Below are 22,679 nucleotides of genomic sequence, written 5' to 3' on the forward strand. Positions count from 1 at the left end.
AATATTTTAAAGAATCTTTGGTCAGGGTTATTAATTTCATATTATAACTAATGCAATGTCCAACTTGATAACTGATCACGTTAGTTATATCAATTACTAATCCACCAATGGTTAGAAATTTTGGTAGAAGCTAATATGGGTAAGGCGTTCATGGGTAAGGTTTAGATAATCCTAACAAGAGTAACAAATTATGAACAAACTTTTAGATCAATAGATTAAAACCAGTTTTTTGAAGGGCGCTGAAGGGCATGACTAACCTTCACTTTCTCAAAAGAACAAACTAAAATTGCTCACGTTTCTCGCCGCTCTCCTCGGCGGACACCACTTCCACGGAGCGGTACATGTCCACCTGATCCACTTCATGCGCCCCGTTCTGTGCGACCTCCTCCACCTGTCGCCTACGTCGCCTCTTCACTTCTTCGCTCCGTCTTGGGTGGAAAGATTCGCTGCGGGAAGATAAAGTAGTGCAAGTCACTGCTTCACCGAGAAATAAGGAGGACTCGTGACATACCGGCTGATTACGAAGTCATGCATTATAATATTGTTGTAAAGATATATGCTCCCTTTAGTCGGGATTATCTTAAACATGCATATAAACATACAAACATACATATGCCGATTGCAGCAATTAGTTAAAACAGAATATCTGCAGAATTTGATGTTATAATCGTTTCTTCGGACCTCTAACATTACTTATCTACCTGCAGGGGGGCGGCTCAGGGCAGATCTTGTAGCACACTTGGACGTGGCACTGCAGAACAACCTTGTTGGAGGTCGGGAACCTGAAGGCCTGAAACAAATTGCCAATCAAAACAAAAACTTGTGGGTATATGCATCGAGGTAAAGCACATTGGCAAGAACGTAGATCTCTTTTACCTTGAAGAATGCGTAATGCAGAGTCACAAGGTCACCGTTGGTCCGCGTGTGTCTTTCCTTAATGAAGTGGGAGAATATCTTTGGCTTGACAGAACAGCCAGACTCCACCACGGTCATCTCGCCGCTGTATACCCTGGAGGCTTGGGCCACTTCAGCGTTTTTGCTTGTGTCCCACTCAATCTGGGACTTCTTTTCGCCACCTGGGGGAACAGTTTCAGTACAAAAATAAAAAAGAATAGCTTGCTCAACAAAGCCTTGAAAAGCAAAATGGATATGGGCTAAAAATTGCCACCACATTAAAATAACGTAGTTAAGACCTCCTCTCTTACTTTGAAGTTTTGCTTCCCTTTCTATAGAATGGACAGACTTTAGCAAACTAATACTGTTCAGATTCGTACAAATGAAAGTGGTTCAGCTTTCTAGGAACTTATAATACATTAAAATAAATTGCTTTCTTTGGAAAGATAAAACCACCGAGGATAACATTGATAAGGTTCCGATAGTTAGATGATAGATAAGTTAAAATTGTTTAAAGGATAAAAGCAAATATGTGGATTACAATAATGGTAGAAGAGTGGGATAAGCTTTGCAATTGTGTGGCGAGTGCCGATACTACATGCACCTTTAAAGTTACTCATAGAAGGGGAGGATAGGTGGGGATACTCATAGAAGGGGAGGATAGGTGGTGAAAGGTCTACAGGAGCTGATCTCTGTACGCCTTCCAGACCGTTTCACGTTCATATCTTACGTCCTTAGAACTCACCGTCCACCGCGAAACAAGCCAAAATGTTGGAGTCGAACCAATAGACCTCATCAGTTAGGGTGAAGATGAGGTGAGGACGTCTCAATGTACACCAACTCGTTGTTGAGCGACGGGCTGTGGGTCCCTCGCCTCGCTGAATCTCCATCCACATTTTGGGTCCTGTACGAAACGGTTGAATATATAATTTTCTAACTACAATAAACTACCTGCCTCTGGGACAGATTTTTGGTCCTGCATGAAATCTGTCTGGAATCTGTCAGGAGTACAAGTCTTCTCAACAATCATACGTCACCAGTTACAAAACCCTGTCTCAGAGACACTCGCCTGGGTGCTGAGCACTCTCCAGGGTGGCGCGCAGCTGGCGTGTAGCGAAGCTCCACTCGATCGTCTTATTGAAGTCGTCTGGTCGGTCGCAACGAACGATCACACCTTACGTCGTCTTCACACACAATGTCGGGTTCCCACTGGATCATCAGGCGGTGCTGAAAGACCGCAATAGTGTCATGATGCTACACAACCATGTCAGCTTATAATGAACGTGAGCTGCCGCTCAGTGTCATTCAGCCTTACGCGACTTTGCACAAGTTTCAACTACCTATTCCGAGCAGAGTTCATGCAGCTCACCTCTATGACAGGGTCCAGGTAGGACCTGTCCCTAAGAATAACTCTGTTCTCTTCGTCTCCACAGGTGCCGTGCTTGAGGTCCATGTACGCTTCCTGAGCGCCCTGGCCGCGGAACATCATGCACTCCGAGAAGTGCTGGTGCGGATAGATGTAACCAGAGAAGGGAGCCGAAAAACTGCAAAGATCAGATGATTACCTTTGGAGAACTAAACAATCAGAATTTGTAATTACCTTCACAACTACTCTGCGTGACCCACCTCAACTGAACCTGCATGTGCGTCTTCAAACACCTGACTTGCGTGTTTACCACCTTGCGCGGTCCCACCTCGGAGTACAAGCCCAGCTGACTCGGGAAGTGCGATGTGCTGCCCGCCCCAGTACTTGGACTCGACGGTACTGTAGAATGGGCACATCTTTAGAGATATCAATTAATCACTTCTAGAAGTTAGAACTACATCCCGACCATCGACTTGGTCGTTCCTTTTCCAACACCTGGGAAAGCTAACCATTTTCATGGATTTAGTTTAGTTTCAGTGAACCGTAGTATATTAGTTGTATAAGGTTACTGTGCTGTCATTCCTTATTTCATATGGCCCTGGTAATGAATTTGTATGTAGTAATTACATGGTCGTTTTTTCAGTTACCTTACTATATAGGACTAGACTCGCATGAACCGTCGGAAAACCAAACTTTTTAACGGAGGGATTAGGTGATAGGACCGAGGACAACACCCTCCCCGTAGGAATATTAAAGCATTCACTTATTTTCCAGTGACCCCGAGGCATGTACTCGCCTACAAAAGTCTACCCTTCAAGCATCCGGTTAAACTAAGCATTTTCCAATCATATAGAACAACCACTACTTCCTCACCTCTGTTGACCACTGGCCGCGCTGGTAGGAGGCCAGGTGCGAGGGCGGCTGGTTCTGTGCAGCGAAGGGTGGAGGTTCCTGCTGGTGACCTCGCGACGCATCCTCAAGCAGGGCATACGCGGGCGAGTGAGTGTGCGTTTCAGGCTTGGTCACCCCGCCTCCACCATCAAGGCCTAAGATCCATTGCATAATAACTTTAATACACGTGAAGAACGCTTAACAGAAAAAAAAAATAAAACGACACTACACGAAGCCAACTACACACACCACCACCATGAAGACGGCTCACCATGACGAGGCCGGCAAATAACAGTCGAGGGAGTAGCATGGTTGTAAGGTGTGCCTCGCCCGGGGTGCCAACACTGCACTGCGACCTGCTCACCTCAAGACCCACAACCTCGGCAATGAAGCAAGAGCGTCTCTGCTGGCGAATCAGTTTCATGGGCTGTTCGGGCTCCCAGAATCATTGTCATCTTCTAAGGGTTTGCCACATGCATCAAAGCCTAAGTAACTGCCCTTCTAAGCATCAAAACGAGAGGTGTTGGGCATGGTATATGGTGTAACGTTATCGTGAGAGAATTACTCTTCTTATAAATGACCAGGCATGCGATTCCAGACTGGAGTTCATCTGAGCATACGAAATCAAAGAAATAGGAACGTGTGCAGCTATGATTAATCGCTAGGTGTAGGCATATGTAGTCACGGTGTTTAAGGCCTACCATGAACTAAGCAGGTAAGAGATGAACCAGTTAATATTGACAAAACCTAATCATTACACTACTGAAGCTATTCTGGATTGAACGAGTAAAAGTCAGGCTATTCACAAAGCAAATCTTTTTTTTTTTTTAGAATCAGAAATAAGTAGTTAGATTTGGTCGAAGCTTCATTTCACACATCTACATATTTTTGGTTAACACTTCCCGTCCTGGTGTTTTAAATGGTTTCTTTTTGGAGCGAATAACTATAAATGGCTTCATAACCTCTACATACTGAGTGAGGAATTAACACCAGAGGATGAATACCAACAGCTGTATGACAAGAAAATAAATAAATAAAAGAGTAGCCGATCTACATCTCGGAAGGTCATTGATGTGACTGAAGGGGCAGATACCACCTCCTTTGTTTGCTCATGATTGCTCGTGGTTAATGGAGAATGTTGAACGCATGGCTTGAATAAAGTTGAATAGGTACAGGATTAGTCGGTGGGATCATGTAGCCTACTTGGTGGTGAGATAATGTATGTAGCCTATATTTTTACTTGCCTGGTGAAGTATTTACAAACTACTAAAGACATTGCCTAATATAGGTTACATGGATATGCACCTGCTGGCGTGTGCCCTTATGGCTGGCTGTAGGGAGGTGCACAACACCCACTGAACACCCAATCATTTATAATTTCCGGAAAATAAAACTTTTCCCTTTATAAAAAAGCATTATTTTTTTCCCAGGAATAGTCTCGATATCAGTAAGCTAAACTTCCTCAACAATGCCCGATATTCTTGACCCATAAATATAATACTAGTACTGATATTACCATAGTAATTATGATAATTATAATTGCAATGATGATGATGACGATGATTACGGTACGATAAAAACGATAGTAATAATAATAATAATAATAATAATAATAATAATAATAATAATAATGTAATCGAGTAAGTCTTGAAAGTGAATACTAGCTGATGTGATATACTTGTTTATATTTATGGGCGGTGAATAAGACGACTGGCTACTTATGAGTATTTCGTGGGTAATCTTGAGACGAATTAGCAAATATAACTTTGTGCTGCTGATTTTCTAATGGTTGTTTGGGTGCCTTAACATTAATGAGACGGGCCAGGCGGCGGCCGACGAACCGTGCGGCGGCCAGGACGGCCCTAGCGGCGGAGTGACGCAACACACTCACCCAGGAGCACACGGCCCTCGAGATGCTGTCCTACATCGGCAGGTCCGGCCAGCTGGCCCCCGCCGTCAAGGCCTCTGCCCAGGCTGTGGCCAACGGCTCCAAGAACGTCCTGCCGGGCGTGGTGGAGGGCGCGGCGGCCCCCCTGGTGCAGCCGCCCACCCTTGCCCTCTCCGCCGCCGCCATGGCCGGCCGCTGCGCCACGGGGCCGCTCAGGGCCAGGGTCGGTGTCGCAGGTAGGTCAGGCGAGTGCCGGGCCCCGCGCCTCACCTGCTGGCCGGGGGCGGCGCGGGGCTGGGCGCTGGGTGGTGCTGGGGGCAGCTGGTCGCCGTCAGCTGATCGGCGGCCGCCATGTTGGGGAAGGGTTGTCTGGTATTTACTTAGGCCTGCCGCTGAGGGGCCGCCGGCAGCACGGGCGCCCCGAGGAGTTCATCGAGGGAACTTTTTGTAGTACTCTTAAGGATGCAGCTATGTAGATTTTAAAGTGATTTAGCCGGGGACTTCACCTTCAAGTAGTCGTAAGCTGCCCTGCCCTTGGCCGCCCTCCAAGACAATGTGTGTGTTTCATAAAGTTTGTGCAATAGTTGCTGTACCAGTGTATCAAAATACACTAAATGATAAGGCTAATATTTAATAATTTAGCAGTCTACTTCTTAAACCTAGACTTCATTTCTGAGTAAAGTTCTGTATGATGCTTTTTTAAGTGATGACATTTGTTGTTATTAGAAAACAACTAGGAAGGCACCAGTGTGAATATTTTGATAGATAACTGTCTTTACTGATGATAAATTACCATCCTTAGCATTGATAGATTATAGTGATGAAAAGTTACTATTTTAGCAGCAATAGGTTGGTATCAGAAGAAATAGTAACCTAACTGGTGTCAATTTTTCATTGAAACAGTATAAAAACCATGTTATTCAGTAAAAAAAAAAAAATTATGAAGTAAAATTTGAAAAAATGGGGTTCAAAACAGCTAGCCATGTAACCCTCCTAGAGCTGGAGGAAAGCACTTCCTCTCCCCATGTTATAACAATGTGGCTCACTGTCAAACATGCAGCTATTCAATTGCAATTATAACATGCTACCACTGAGCTAATTTGTGCCCCAACTTATTTAAAAAGTTAGGTCATGGTAAATCAGTTACAGCTAGTGAGACATGTAAAAGGCAAATAATCATGCACTGCTTTCTCATTTTCAAACTCAACATTACAAATATGAGGCTATGAGAGACAGCCAGGGGAGTTGTGTAACAAACCTCTAGTTGATAATCAATATTAGATTAAGCCTTATACTTTTCTTGATGTTTCCCTTATTTTGTTTTTCCTTAAACTCTGTAATCATGTCATTTCTTAAGCAGAAGCAAAAATAAATAAGTCCTGGCCCTAGCACTATTAAAATTAATATTCTTTTATATTTGAATGGTGATACTAATTTTTTAGTATGACCCACAAGTGCATAAGAAAATAATCTCAGAATGAGAATGAGGGAAAGGGGGAAGCTTGACAAATTAAATGAAATACCAAGTCATGGAGAAAGTTATAGTTTGTGACCTTGGAATGAACATAGGGTATATAGAGGAGAAATTTGACAAATTACATGAAATGCCAAGTACAGAAAAAGTGGTGATGGTGATAGTCTCTTTGCAGTGACCTCACAGGTGCGATATGCACATACGGACATCCAGGTGCCAGACTTCAGTGACTACCGGCGGGAAGACGTGAAAGATGCACGAGCCAAGTCCACAGAGTCTGCCTCCTCCCGGAGGTCATTCACCTACATGCTGGTGGGAGGTAAGATGGTACTCCCTCCTTGTGCCACTTCCCTTTTGAAAGCAAAGACAACAGGACAAAGCTACCAGTAGTCCTAGTCAACCTCCCAAAATAAATAGTGCATCTGCTTTATATTGTGCAATCCTTCCTGTCTTATGGTAGTTTAACAAAAGGCAAGCCTAGGATATGAACAAGAAACTGTAAGGACATTCCTAGTGCTGTGGGATATTACTTGATCAGTTGTGAGTTACTGGAATTAATTGTTGTAAAGTCATGAGTGAATGATCATTACACAATTTATGCAAAACATTAACTCTGCTGTGTATATCAGGTGGGACAGTGGCTGGCCTGTACACTGCCAAGACTGTGGTGACTCAGTTTGTGTCATCCATGTCGGCCAGTGCTGATGTCCTTGCCCTCGCCAAGATTGAGATCAAGCTGGGTGAGATTCCCGAAGGAAAGTCAGTCACCTTCAAGTGGAGAGGAAAACCACTCTTCATTAAGCACAGGTGACACAATTACACTACAACTAGCTTGTATTTGTCATGTGTGCATGGAAATCTTTGTCTGTTCATCTATTTTACTAGTTTTTTTTTACACCAGAAAATTTTCAAAGGTAAAGGGCATTGAATATAGAGTAAATGAAGTAAATGATGGTAATAACTGAAGAGCTTCACCTCACAGGACTGACGCAGAAATTGAGACAGAGAACGGTGTAGATCTCAGTACCTTGAGGGACCCAGAGGCAGACGCTGATCGTGTCCAGGAGCCAAAGTGGCTGGTGGTGATTGGGGTGTGTACTCACTTGGGCTGTGTGCCTATTGCTGATGCAGGTATGTTGGTGTTGTACATTTCCAGATCCATTTTATTTGTAGAAAAAAAATGCTATTTGTTTTCCTTATATCCTAATACTTTATTTTTTCTCGATCCTTTCTCATAATTGTGATCTGCATCTTTTTTTTTTTCAGGTGACTACGGAGGCTACTACTGCCCCTGCCACGGCTCTCACTACGACTCCTCAGGACGTATCCGCAAGGGTCCGGCACCACTCAACCTAGAGGTGCCTCCCTACACGTTCCCTGAGGAGGGTCTCTTGTCAGTGGGTTAAAGCATGAAGAAATAGTACTATATGTTTTAAGTTATTTGCTAAAAAGTTCTTTAAATGTCTAGAAATGAATAGTGTATGACTTGACAGTTACTTCAAATCTGGTTGATCATCACGAGTGCAAGTTTCATTCCCTGAGAAATCATGTACAGAATAATAATGATAACACATTTCATTGTTTTGGTCTTGTAGATAATGTATAAAACAGAAGGCTCCCTTCTTGGGTATTTATGTGTGAACCAATGACATGTAAAATAAATCTGAATTATTTTAAGCTCCTTTGGCTCTCCTTTGAGAAATGTGGAAATAGAACAGATTGTAAGCACAAAAACTTTCATTGCTATACAACTTTAACATGATATAAAGTGATAGGTTAGTGACAGGTGAACAGTATTACAATATTTACACAGTGGCAATACATGAACCATGAAGCACCCTGTGGCTACATCTCGGGTTGGACACCAAAAGGATGGCTTTCCTATTAATTATATATTTACAGACAGTTTTAATATTAGGTGAAGGTGGAACCTTAACTCCTCAAAAGACAACGAATCTTTAAGGTTAGTACTATGTAACATTCCTAGTGGCTAGATTTGTGGCTTAAAAACTGTATTTGTATTCCTGTGTCAGCAGTCTGTTGCTGAGGTGTGGGAAAATGCTACAGCTAACTATACATGTTACAGAATGGCACCTTGGCTACTTCTATTCTGCAAATGTCACATTAACTTGTTAAGGCATGATCTAGATCTCCATGCAAGTTCATTTTACTGTCCAAGGTCTAATGCCAATCAAATCTCACCGATCATCCCTACAACAGCTGACTATGGGGCACGAATCTTGCGAGTTAACGAGAGCACACACAAGGCCTGGAATCATGTGTCTTAAATAAGGGATCTAGACTGAGCACTTCACTAATGCAGCACACGTGGTGTTCATCCTTAACCAAAGGCTACACCAAACTCCAAATTATTACCATTAATTTTGCAAATTAAAAGTTAAGCCTTCACTTTCATTGTCATATTTTAAATAGGCTGAACACAAAGTTCCAACAGTTTGGACTTAATTGGGCAATAACTAATGCATATAAAAGGACAATGCTCCTTCCAAATAACTGACATGGTATGCATACTTATATAATACACCTACCTTGGATGAAATACTGCATTAACCCATCCACTCTGTGTAAATATGAGACTAGCAAAACAGCATGAAATGTACATTAGTGTGCTCCTCTCATAATCATGTAGACACTGGTATTTTTTTTCATTCATATCATTGTTACTGGGTGGTTTTGGTTACAAAATAAACCTACTTGTGATGGCTGGCATCCAGCCTGAGAAGAAGTGAATGGCTATCCTTGTGTTCTCACCAAATCCATCCTACATTACATTACTAGCCATCTTTACCATCACACACTGAGGGAGAGAAAGAGGATAACTGACCAGTTTTTAGACCTTTTGCCACATGTCACTATGGCCTACAATTTACTCCAACTTGGGGTTGCAGGTCATGGGCCATATAAAAAAAATATAGTGGCCATACCGAACCAGTGACACTACCTATGTTTGGACACTGGTGGCCATACTGAAGCAGACAGGTTACAGATGACAGGCCGAGGCATAGATTTTCTATAGGAAAAATAATTCAAGGCACCCTTTGAATTGCACATCAAAGGGAAGTAAATATCAGCGAGACCAGTGCAAAGATTAAATAATCCCAGAACAAGGCAACAAAGGCCATGTAGCCCTGCATAGGTGACACAGAGGAGTGACACCACTCTCCCTAAAGCTATAGTAAGGTGCAGCCTCACAACTTTCTTAACATAAACCATGGAGCCACCTAGCAATATTTTAAAACAATGAATACAAACACCTACAATGAAGTCTATGGTGCCTGCTTCCCTGACAACAGCAGCTTCACTGATACTGTGCATGATGGACACAAAGGATCATAACAATCAACTACCTGTGCCAGCACAGGCAGTGACTTCAGCACCAATCAACTGTCTACAGCTTTTTGGTGCACAATTTACTATGAATAAAACAACAATTAAGATTCATGTGATTAAAAATAATGTACTCAGAAGCTAGTGATACATTTCACATCATGGTTTTTGAGGTTTGTGGATCAGTTTGGCGCAGCATGAGGCAGTAATCACATAACTAGGTGGGCTGTATGCATGCTGATATGCACCCAGGATCACTGGGCTTTGTATCGATCATCTAGGAGACCATTCCTCAGCGGACAGTAACATGCAGGTGACTTATGTGAAGCTGGCAAAGGGTCTGGTAGTCGTAAATATACACAGTCATGTCACTTAGCTTTGGAATAGATGTGTCTGGGATAGAATAAATCATTCATTCGTCTGCAATTATGATGATTTATGAACATGTTTTGTAGCAATGGGAGTCATTTGATTTGTTGTAACCCGTAATCCGGGCACACAAGGTAGGCGACACACTGTTTGCATTAGTGACACTTGACTTAAAATTCTGGTACTTTAGGAGTATTTAAAGGAGTTCAGAATGGGTGATGAAGCGGTGTCGCTTTTCTTATATGTATTTTATTCTACCTTAATACTACTTAATATTACAGAGGGTAAAAATATTGTTTAAACCAGCGACTGGCTTACGAGACTCAATGAGTCTTCAGGTTTTCTTTCACCATTGGTTACTGACGTTAGCACTGGTATATGTGTAATAAGGTCGATTTTAATCCTAGTGTAGCTGTCACGCGGTGACGCAGCTTTGTTTTCATAACATGTTGTTCCTTGATTGATCGATGTTTTGGCGTTAATTGTATTTTAGCGCGGTTGATTGGGTTTTGGCTTAGAGAGATAAGCGGGTGCGTTAATGGGCAATTGCAATTGTGTATAGGTTGGTAAATGAACAGTGTGTGTGGGGACAATCATGTCTTGGAGTCCGTGTTGTGTTTTAGCGGTCGATACCGCTGTTATCATCGGAAAATATTGATGATGACACGAGTGGTGTCGCGGCTCGCGGGGCACCACAGATTAATGCAGAACAGTAATGAGCTCACTTTTTTGTTTTCAGGAAGTAATAGCCTTCTATATTTCCCATTTCACTGGTTTTTTTTCTCTCTCTCAACCCCCCAAATGTCCATACCTTGTAAATGGTCTCCTATGTATTGTGAAAGAATGTCCTTTGTCTTGCCGTTACATTCATACAATTATTTTTTCATAATGTTCTGGAAGCAGTTCGTAGAAACCATGGCAAAGAATTTATTCAAATGGAATGAAAATTCTACATAACTGAAAACAGCTTACATTGAAAAAATAAAGATTTGGAAAACTATCATACATCTTGCAACCACTCTCATTCACAACAGCCATTCACTCATACAACTGATCCTTCCTCCAATCCCTGCAAATGCTCCTGTTGCACTTTTGTTCTTAAAATGACGGTTGATAACTGCCTTCTTTGAGACAATTTTGAAACTTTACTAGTTAATTCTGAGTTGAGTTTGCCAACATGTGCTCAAGACTTGTATTTACAAAAATATTATGTAGACTGATGTAACAATCTGGTAAGGCAGCACACGATGAGGCATGAGGAGTGAGAGTGAGATGGAAGCTCACCTGATGGTGTGGCCCTGAGTTTTGGGCCACCAAGGCCAGACAGACAATGATGCTTCAGACTTTTGATGATATTTTTTAAAATCCAACACCTGACTTCTAATAGAAAAATTCAAGGGTAAAGAGAAGAGGAATGGAATTGGTTCATGAAAAGGTGCATGTAATAAGTGCAGAAATAAGTTCATTCATTGAAAAAAATGTTCAGGTCCTCTACCATTCATCTGGTAATTTGGGACAAAAGTTATGTTGAATTTCCAGCACTGATGACTTCTAATTTAGTCTTTGAAGAATATGACACCTAGAAACAATGACAGCTTACAGAGCTACAAATACAGGAACATTCATATTTGGGCAATGACTTGATAACTACACATGCTTCTGTGTGTGTGTGTATTTACCTAGTTGTGACACGGGAAAAGAGCTACGCTTGCTGTCCCGTCTCCATATCCGCTCTTGTCCAACTTTTCCTTAAAATCATGAATGTTTCTTGCACAAACCACCTCCTCCAGCTTATTCCATAGCTCAATGCTTCTGTCTGGGAAGCTAAACTTTTCAGATCTCGCCTACACGTGATTGCCTCAACTTCTTTCCATGCCCTCTTGTTACACACTTTGGGTCCTCTCTGTCCAAATGCTCCCTCTGCTCACCACCCTGTACACGCTATCAGGTCTCCTATTTCTCTTCTTCCTCCAGGGTTGTGAGCCCCATGCTATTGAGTCTCTCCTCATAAGTCTGATCTCTAAGTTCGGTACCATCTTAGGTGCCACTCTCTGCCTCTTTCCAGCTTTATGTTCTTTTGTGAGGAGACCAGACCACTGCTGCATACTCTAACCTTGGCCTTATCATTGTAACTATTATTTCTTCATCATCTCCTCGTCCAAATACACAAATGTCCTTATGTTCCTCAGTGTGTGTGTGTGTAATTCACCACCATGGCCGGATCACATGCTTTACTCATGATCATCAGCCAGCATCCTCCTGGAGAGCTTTGGAGCTTGTTAGCCAATTTGTGGATGCTGCTGGGACCTCACACAACCCATCCTCCTTGTCAGCAGAAAATCTTTTGGCCTTAGCCTGCCAGGCTGCTCTGTATACATATATGTATGCATGTGTGTGTGTGTGTGTGTGTGTGTATATATAGATATATATATATATATATATATATATATATATATATATATATATATATATATATATATATATATATATATATATATATATTAACATCCATGGATAAGTGAGTGAATATGAACACAAAGCTGCAGGTTCAGTGTAAATGTCTCAGGTTAGTGGCAATAAAAGCATGCATAAAATATAAGTGAAAATGTTGTTTCTTAATATGAGTTGTATGCAAAATAGCAAATCCATTAATGAAATGTTAAGCAACAGCCATGAAAACGGCCACTCTTAAAACCTGCCATCTCATTTATAGACTACCTTCTGGTAATTTGGGTCTTGTCAATCCAGATAAATGTCTTTTTTCCTGAATTCAATGTGGATAGATCATTTCTACTGTTGATCCTAAATTAGTACTAAATGAATTAACATATCTAGTGAATATTTTACCAGTCTCAACCTTGCCCATTATGAACCAGAAAAGCAAGGAAGATTCCCATCTTTACCTAAATAGCACAAATACATGAATATTTCATTTCTAAACCAATATAAACCACAGATGCTACAGTAGGTTTACATGCACCAAGTTTTTTCAAAGATATCCAAGAAATAGCAAACAAATTATAATTCTTGGCAAGTTCTGGGCAAACAATGAACAATGGTTTGATTTGCATTTACAACACTTACGAGTTTCACAGTCTTCTGTTCAGCAAAACTGTACATGAAAACTAAAATGAGAAAAGGTTTTAAATTTTACACATTTTAATGGAAGGTTTTAACTCCACCCAAAAATTTTAGGTCTGTGCACATTGCCTGCAGACTGAATTAGTTATCAATGGAGTTCATGTCTTCTCACTTAGCAAGTAAAAAAAAAAATTTTTGGAGATAGATCTTTTTTTTTTTTTGTAAGAGCTTCAGAGCTCATCAGCCTAATTTACAAAAGAAACAAGCATTTCTGTACACTATGGCAAATTAAATAATCACACCATGAGTATCCCAAAGCATCTCTGTACCCATCTGATTACAATGAACATTTGGATTGAGAAAGAAGGGTTTATTGTTAGCTTTATGATTGGCAATGGTTTTAGTTTGTTGGCGGCCATGCAAAAAAACAAGCTGAAGAGGTTGCCAAGATTATTTTACCAAGGCACTGCTATGCCCAAACAAGCCCATTCTCATACTTCAATAAACATTCACCCCAAAGCTCCTTCATAAAAAGCTATAGTGCATCTACTGGAAAAAAGTAAAAATGTGGAAATTATATGGACTTAAGTTTTTTCTAAATAAGTTCCACCACAATATATGAAAATAATTAAGAAGCATCTATGACATGTAGCATTAGAGTGGATATCTAATGTAGTTTTGAGGTTCCTGGTGGTCAGTGTAGTAAAAAGGAAGAAGGTTCATTAAATAATGTAAAATGGGTGCATCTGAGAATTCCCCACTGAACTGAAAATAATATGCTAGAAAAAAAATATATATATATATATATCTAAAAGGTGCTATCTAAAGAGATCTGCTGAGATTGTGGCAACCAATTGTTAGAAACTCCTTGATTATTAACCCGGTAGCAGCGGCGATCACGTTTCTTGGTCCCTCTAAGCGAGAAAATGAGAGAAAATCACCCTTCACACAAACCATTTCATAATATATATAAAGCATTTGTGATCAGATTATGTATCATCTTTTTGGGGGTAAATATCATGGCACAAATTTGGCCCGTCGCTGCTACACAGTGAAGCCACAAATTTGGCCCGTCGCTGCTACTGAGTTAAGACAACAAGCCTTGCCTTTTAAGATATAGAACAAATCAAAAGAACCTCTATAATTCGGATTTAAGACCTAATTCTGGGTCATATTTACTGGCCAGCCTGCAAAGCATAATACAGCATATAAAAATTATTCCATCAGGTTAAGAATCTGAGTAAAGGGAATGCCGTTAAGCCCGGCAGATTCATGACATCAGAAAATCAATAATGATACCATCCCAGAGTGAGATGCTGAGGAGTGGGATTTACTTTTATGATTTTTAGTGGATGGTATTTACAAACCAAGCAGAGAGACTCACAAGACACACACAAATAATAACACTAATATACATTATTCTCCACAATATAATAACTGTCCATATGATATACTAATACTAAAAATACTGGGCCAACACTAAAACAAATACATGAAGATAAAATATAGTCTCTCTCTCTCTCTCTCTCACACACACACACACACACACACACATGAACATCCTCACACACACACACGTACACAAACACTCTGCCTACATATAAATGGACATACACACACACACATACAAACCAATACACACCCAACACATCATATCATTATATATAATACGCTCCTCCAAATATATAAATATATACATAACAGTGTTTGTGTGTGTGTGTGTATGTGTGTGAATTTACCTATTTGAGATATAGAGGAAGCACACTACACTCATGGGGTTGTGTCTCCAAATCTCATGTTGATTTAGCTTTAATTTATGAATATATCTGGCTTGTGTGGGGGAGGGAAGGAGAGGGGGCAGGGAGTTTCTGTGTTGAAATATATTCAGTTAAATGACACTTTCCTTCCTCTTAAGACTTACATATACTATATAAAAATTACATCTATAGCCTTGTACTGATGGTGGACTGATACTAGTGATGTCTTTTCCCCAAATGTCTGGATACACCCATCACCACGAACTGCCAGCTTCAGTCTTGGATCATAATTACTAAAAAGACAAATGGAAAAATGACGATAGTGGTGAGTGGTGCTGGTGGTGGTAGTGGAAGTGATAGTGGAGGTGATGGTGGTAGTAAATGCAGCAGTAGTGGTAGTGGTGGTGTGGTGGTGGCAGAGGTCAGGCTAATAGTCAAGGGCCCTCATTCTCGGTGAGGAAAGAATTAGACCACTTCCTTCATGGCTAAGTTGGCATCAGCTGATCCACTGTCAGGTCTGTCCGGGTGATGGGGTCAAAGTGGCCCACGCTGAGTCAAGGGACAAAAATGAAACAGTATTATACAATGATGACAAACAATTAAGTCTTCAGTTTACTGCTAACTTCCTTGGGATCTGCATGGATTATGAAATGCTTATCAATTAAGTATGTATTCATGATGTGAGCTTTCCAGAATCACTGGATGATAAGCACCCCACGAGGGAAGTTCCCGTGAGGATGAAGTGTCGAAATGTAGATAGACAAAATGACATACAACTAATAACATTTCCCATAGCCATAGTGACTTGTGATTCTCAAAAGGCTCATATAGGTTTCCTTATCTTATACAAGCATTTGCAAACTAATAAACTTGCCTGCAGGTGTTCTTCAATATCTTCTACGGTCATAAAGTGATGCACTGGGAGTCACTACTGGCTCATAGATTTCAAAAACTAATTTTACCCATAAATAATCAGGAACTTCCGTTTCTGAAAATGAAAATTAAAAATAGAAAGACATAATCTTCACCACGACAGCACTTTCCCATAATGAGTGGGTAAGTGTTCAAGCCTGGTCTGGTGTAAGAGAGTAAAAGAAAGTACAAGTGAATTTCAAACTGTTGGTATGGCAAAGTTGATGCATTTCTATCGCTTGTATGTATCAAAATGTGCATGAGGCTTAGGGCATACAAGCTGTCATTACAAACAACTCACTAAACCATCAACTAAGGCAAGTTTGTTATACTGTTGACAATATTACTCAGTTACGAACAAACATATTTCACTTCACAAATAACATCACCACAGATAGCGACAGACACCACTGTCTAACTCCAAAGGGAAAATAAGGATGTTGAACAAGAAAAAGAAGAAGAAGAGATCTGCCGCTTACTCTTCTTCTCTCATCAGTCGAGCAAACATCGTGTTGACCTCAGTGATATAGTTGTCCTTGGGAGGAATGCATATAAACCAACATTAAAACAGGGAAATATGCATGTAAGTAAAAGACTATGTGCATTTGGTAATCAGCAACAATGCCTCCTATACACAAAAAGACTTCTTGAATAGGTTCATGTTTGGATTTTTCTCATGACTCACAGTTTCTTGTTCTATCCTCATCACTTCTTCCTGTGACCTGTCTTCATCATTTTAGTATTTCCTCCAGGACTTCATCAATCTGTCTGTCTCTGTCTTCCAGGATAAGCCTATTGAGGTAAGTCTGTAAAATATTTGATGCAATCAGTATCATTCCCAATACAACTTGGATATTTTTTTGCTAAATTGTTCCTCTGATCTACTGTGCCTTTAAGTGGGTGTGAAGAATCACTTTCCTCATGATACATATGAAGGTTCACATTGTTATTGGTCTGCAAACTATTTTGTTCCAGTTCATTGAAATATGAATTTATACTTCTTTTCTCAATCCTTGAATGTGTAAAGGGATGAATCATATAAGAAAAAAAATGCACAGTAGAATCAAAGCTAGAGCACTAAGCAATGAGAAAATCAGACAAAAGAAAATCTTGGATGCAAAGTCATATGTAGCACATGATTCACATAAAGAATTTGCTTTTAACAAAACAATCTGACCTGTAATTCTATTTCCTGAGATCCTCTTTCCTCTGCCACATTGAATCTCGTTTGCGACCACTCCCGGATCATGCAGGCCACGTCATCCCCATACGATTCACCTTCTGTTCCTTGGCCCAGGTGGGTGTGCTGTGGTGGAGCAAACAACATAAACTTTAGCATAAATAGACAACCTATAATTTTGCTATCCTTTTCTATATTCCATTACCTGTTAAATGTAGCTTGGGAGGAGTTAAGTAATTCTCTAGATTCTCCACACTGTTGTTTACCAATTGGTTAATTTAATAAAATAAACCCACACCTGATCCCTGATCTGACACACGTTAGAAAGAATGCAAAACACATTTTTTTATAACATAAAGACACAGCTCAGAGAATGCAAGAAGACTGAAGGGACTGAGGTGTGGTGAGAGGGAGTGTTGGAACAAGGAAAGCTGGAGATGTTTCTCCAACTGATTTTCCCCACATTCAGGGAGTTTCTATGAACAGGGTGTTGGAGATATAGATAGAAAGATTTCACCACTGCAGTCCCACAGTCTTGCACAATGTATGACTAATTGTGGTGGTTGAGGTCAACTATTACAAGAGAAATATTAAAATGTTACACAACAGCTCTGAGAATGAAAGAAAGACAAGTGTTTGAAGGGCTCAAGAAAACTACAACAAAAAAAATTCTTTAAAGAAAACTGTGTCTTTACCTCCTCGTTAAATGTTTTATACTCTCATCAAAAGTTGTCCATCTCGAGCTTGAGTGCCTGGCAGGAAAGAAGTGAGCCTTGACAAGGGTGGGGTCTATCTCGAGGTCTGCGGCAGTCCTAACACCAGCTCCCACGCTTCAGCTTCCAGATTTGCACAAGAGCCCGGTTGGTGTAGTACACGCCACCGATGGCTTCTTGGCCTGGAATATGACCAGCAATTTTTCATTCAGGGGTTATAGACTGATCATGCAATTATTCATAAAATGTTTAGAGAATTAATAAAAAAAGTATATACAGCATTCTCTCACTCTCTCATACACCAAAACTTAACTTTGTACAACAAATAAAATCCGACTGCATCAATTTTTCTTCACCAATGTTATGTAATCACGAGAATGGAGTAAACTCCTACCATCAGTGGCCCAGTGCACTAATCTAATTAATTTAAAGTACAGCTCAACCACCACTTCCCTTTCAACGATATTCACTAAAAGTAGAAATGCAAAGTCTTGGTGATATAACAAAATTTAATATGATTTCATAGGATGAGACGAACCACCAAGTTTGGATTCCATAGGGTCTGTGTGGTCTGGGAATATCTAAATAAATCTCTCATTCTCTCTCTCCAATAATATGAGATTGGGTTTACAGTGCCTTGAACTTAGAAGCTTTGATTTACAAGCAAAGATATTTCACTACACAGAGATCCCTTGGGTTCGCGAGGGTGACTTGGTGAATGAGCATCCTGTTTGGTATGAAGTCAGGAGACTCCGTAAATCTGAAAAAACTGAGGTATAACTAGTCCATTTCCAGAAATTACCTGCAATGGATTCTCACAGGTGTAACATTTCAACAGACAAGTGTAACATTCAACAGACAAACACACAGACTTACACTTATGTACAAGATCACTGCAGTCCACATTGATATTGGTCCATGTATATACTTACACAACACAAACAGTCAATATACTACGTATTATACATGACCAAAATACCAAACATATCATACTAACGCACTACGATGCATATATGAGCACTCATACTTTCTATGCACTTATATGTGACTGGAACAGCCTCCCTCAACAAGAATGTGACTGCGGTACAATCGACTTATTCAGAAAGCAGGTGAAGATACGTTTTAGTACGATGTCAGTATTTCATTACTTACGCTTATGAAACATCACTAATCTCCTATATCTTTTCTACAAATGTTCAACAATCGGGAAACGCTTTCACAAATCCAATTCAAGAACTTGTTATTGTTGAAAATAGGGATAATAATTCGAAAGCATAGCCTACTTTGGCAGCGGCTGCAGCGGCATCATTGCCGCCGCAACTTGTATAAACTCTTAACAAAAGGGTTTTAGGGTGGGGAACATATTAAACTTACTTCAACACGACAGAAGGGAGGGACAGGTTAGTTGCATGGAATGTAAGCACAAGGCAGAAGGGAGGAACAGGTTAGTTGCATGGCAATTCATTCGGCAGAAGGAGGGATTGGAGTTAGTTACGCCATAGCAGTCACTCGGCAGAAGGAGGACAGAGTTGATTGCATGGCAGTTTCACTTGGCAGAAGGAGGGACAGGTTGGATTGCATGGCAGTTCACTTGGCAGAAGGAGAGGGACAGGTTAGTTGCGCCATAGCAGTTCACTTGGCAGAAGGAGGAGGGACGGAGTTGGTTGCATGGCAGTTCACTTGGCAGAAAGGAGGGACAGGTTAGTTGCATGGCAGTTCACTTGGCAGAAGGAGGACAGGTTAGTTGGATTGCATGGCAGTTCATGCGCTTGAAGGAGGACAGGTTAGTTGCATGGCAGTTCACTTGGCAGCAGAAGGAGGACAGGTTAGTTGCATGGCAGTTCTACTTGGCAGAAGGGAGGGACAGGTTAGTTGCATGGCAGTTCACTTGGCAGAAGGGAGGGACAGGTTGGTTGCATGGCAGTTCGCCCCGGCAGAAGGGAGGGACAGGTTAGTTGCATGGCAGTAAACTCGGCAGAAGGGAGGGACAGGTTAGTTGCATGGCAGTAAACTCGGCAGAAGGAGGGACAGGTTAGTTGCATGGCAGTAAACTCGGCAGAAGGGAGGGACAGGTTAGTTGCATGGTAAAGCTCGGCAGAAGGGAGGACAGGTTAGTTGCATGGCGGTAAACTCGGCGGCAGAAGGGAAGACAGGTTAGTTACTTTGGCAGTAAACTCGGCAGAAGGGAGGACGATTACTAGCTCATCTCAAATCTAAAACCTTACATGAAAAGCCGTCAAGCATAATAATTACGTACTTGATTTCGCTTCCCTCCCCTGCACACTCAGCTCCCTTTCAAAAAGAAACAGCCAGCAAAATAACCAAGTGTTATGCACCTGTATACCCCAACAGCCTCAAGCACACCTAGGCAACCCCTTGAGCACCACGACCACCTCCCCTTACGGCGACACTCGGCCTGCCCGCCAACACCTTCCGGGCACCACGACTCACAATGGCGTCTGTTGTAACATTTTATCGCCTCGTCGAATTTCCTGACGGAGAAGGCTTGTTCCCTTCCTTTAGCTCCAAGTCTGTCATGATGCACCGACATTCACCAAAATCTTCCTCCTCGCCGCTGCCTGGCCCCCGCTTGTTTGTTTACACTCCTCAATGACCCGATGACACGTGAGCCGCGGGACACAACCACAGACTGACCCTGACCCTTGACCCACCCATGACCTCACCTCTCATTGGACCCCAGCACCTGCTAAGAGACATATACATAAGCAATATTAAGGAGAGGGTAGCCACACCTCTTGCAGAGATTAATACAGTATGGATTTTTTTTTTTGGTCCATAATAAAAGTATCATATTTGTCAGAAAAAAAAATTAGTATGTAAAATTAGAGAATTTCCTCTCCTGTTAACTTGAATACATTTGTCCATTTGTACTATCCATACTTGTTTTAACAATCTATCTTATGTCTATCTATCCACTCGATACATACCCTCATACTTAATTTATCTTAATGTCTATCCTATCCTCGACATATCACCTCACACCTCATTTACACTTGTCCTATCCACTTAAAAAAAAAAAAAAAAAAATCTAAATGTCTCTCTACCGGTATCTATCTACCTATTTATTATCTACCGTTCTGTCTACCTAACGATGTCCTATCACCATTAGTCTAGATAACTCTACATATACAACCCCAAATAAGTGTACGTATACTGTACATCTGTCCAAAATGAAATGTCTAACTACATCGTATATATCTATCATCCATAGCCTACTACTACTCACTTGTCAACCTACCTATTTCTATTATTACCGCACCCACTTGCATCACAAAAGGCTAGGTACATTTAAATAATCAAAAGGTAGAAAGAGATAGTCATATTGATATAACTTCACATGAGTTGGTTCTTCTGTCACTTTGGACCACTGCTAAAAAAAAAAGAAAATTATAGCAAATCGAGATGAGTTTTTGGTACAGAATATTTTTCCCTAAGCTCATGACCGAAATTATGCACCTTGTACCCGGTTGCCTAACGAATGAGAACATGAAGTGGGTTATAATGGTCACCTAACTGATTCATGAAGGTTCATTTAAGCCACTAGCATCTGATAACATGTATACAGTGTGGGGGTAATTGCAGAGAGTGCCCCCAGTCATTTAGTGCCAACCAGGTTAGTTGCATGGCAGTTCACTTTCGGCAGAAGGAGGAATGATTATCTAGATCATCTCAAATCTAAATGCCATGAAAAATAATCTTATGTGGTGCTTAAAAATAATGTACAGCAATATATATCAAAGTTTTAATGTATTCATGATGAGAGTACATTATTAGGTCAACAGCTCAGAGGGTGAGCATGGAATGATTTTGTACAGGTGCAACACAAGCTGAGATGACACAGCAGCAGCAGCAGCAGTTATACTTATGCCAGCATGATGAGGCAGCACCAGACCAAGAGACTGCATTCCACAAACAACACACCACAACTCCTTGAGATGAGTCTGACCAGCGTTCATAGCATGTGTGTGTCAGGCTCCACAGTGCTAGGTTTTTGCTTCGCTGGGCTGACATGCATCACATACAGGTAAAGCTATCCCAGACCTCATTGTTGGCAGCACACATGACACCATCACCACCAGACTGTGATGACAATGCACAAAGATAATTTACAGACAGCAGAAAGTGTTGACAAATAAAAACATTCCTTTTCATTATTGGTAATAACATGAACAAATAGCCTCAACAATGCTCTTCGACAAACGACATACATAATAATGGCACTGTATTCTCAACAGGTAAAAGCTTTCTTTATATTTAAGTTAACAGGAGAACAAGGTAAAAAGTGCAATTCACTTTTTAAAGTCTTCAGAGATAAGAGTGGATTCGAGATGGCAGTAAAACTGAAATTTAAAATTTAAAATATCTCTGAAAGTTTCAAGAAGTAGGTGGAACTTGCAGGCTTACCAAGAAAACAAAGGCAATGCAAATAATATAGAAGTGCTTAAAGAGGCAGAATAACAGAGTAAATTAAGGGAAACAGCAAAGCATAAAAATGGATACCACCACTTTGCTGATTCGTCTATGTAGCCTTTGAATTCTGATAAGTTGTGCCTGCCCTTCTGTTACACTGTACAGCTTGATGTTATCTTTCTCAAACTGGAAAATCAAATACTGACACCACTTAATTATTGTCTATTTCTTTCATTCTGTCTCCTCTGGGGTTCTTAGTGAAGGAGTGTTGCTTAGGCTTGTCTGGTGAAGCCATGGGTTCAAAAGAAGCAAAGATAGGTATGTGGAGTCATTACTGAAGCTCAGAACTTCAAAATATCCTCAAATCAATAATCA

General features: G+C 40.9%; 1 protein-coding gene and 2 pseudogenes across 1 annotated transcript; 1 reads left to right on the top strand and 2 right to left on the bottom strand.

The window, feature by feature from the left end:
- Positions 1–265: 265 nt before the first annotated feature.
- LOC126989533 (uncharacterized) lies at positions 266–3,241 on the bottom strand (annotated as a pseudogene).
- A 1,760-nt stretch (positions 3,242–5,001) lies between these two features.
- Positions 5,002–8,190, top strand: LOC126989534 (cytochrome b-c1 complex subunit Rieske, mitochondrial-like). Its single transcript, XM_050848108.1, has 5 exons — positions 5,002–5,275; positions 6,689–6,832; positions 7,143–7,320; positions 7,496–7,644; positions 7,780–8,190. Exons 1-5 carry the CDS (start codon positions 5,065–5,067, stop codon positions 7,917–7,919), a joined length of 822 nt encoding a protein of 273 aa, XP_050704065.1. The 5' UTR covers positions 5,002–5,064; the 3' UTR covers positions 7,920–8,190.
- Positions 8,191–15,533: 7,343 nt separating this feature from the next.
- On the bottom strand, positions 15,534–18,055 carry LOC126989532 (E3 ubiquitin-protein ligase CHIP-like; annotated as a pseudogene).
- Between the last annotated feature and the right edge of the window lie 4,624 nt (positions 18,056–22,679).

This window comes from Eriocheir sinensis, unplaced genomic scaffold (genome assembly GCF_024679095.1).
Source record: "Eriocheir sinensis breed Jianghai 21 unplaced genomic scaffold, ASM2467909v1 Scaffold1201, whole genome shotgun sequence".
Lineage (NCBI taxonomy): Eukaryota > Metazoa > Arthropoda > Malacostraca > Decapoda > Varunidae > Eriocheir > Eriocheir sinensis.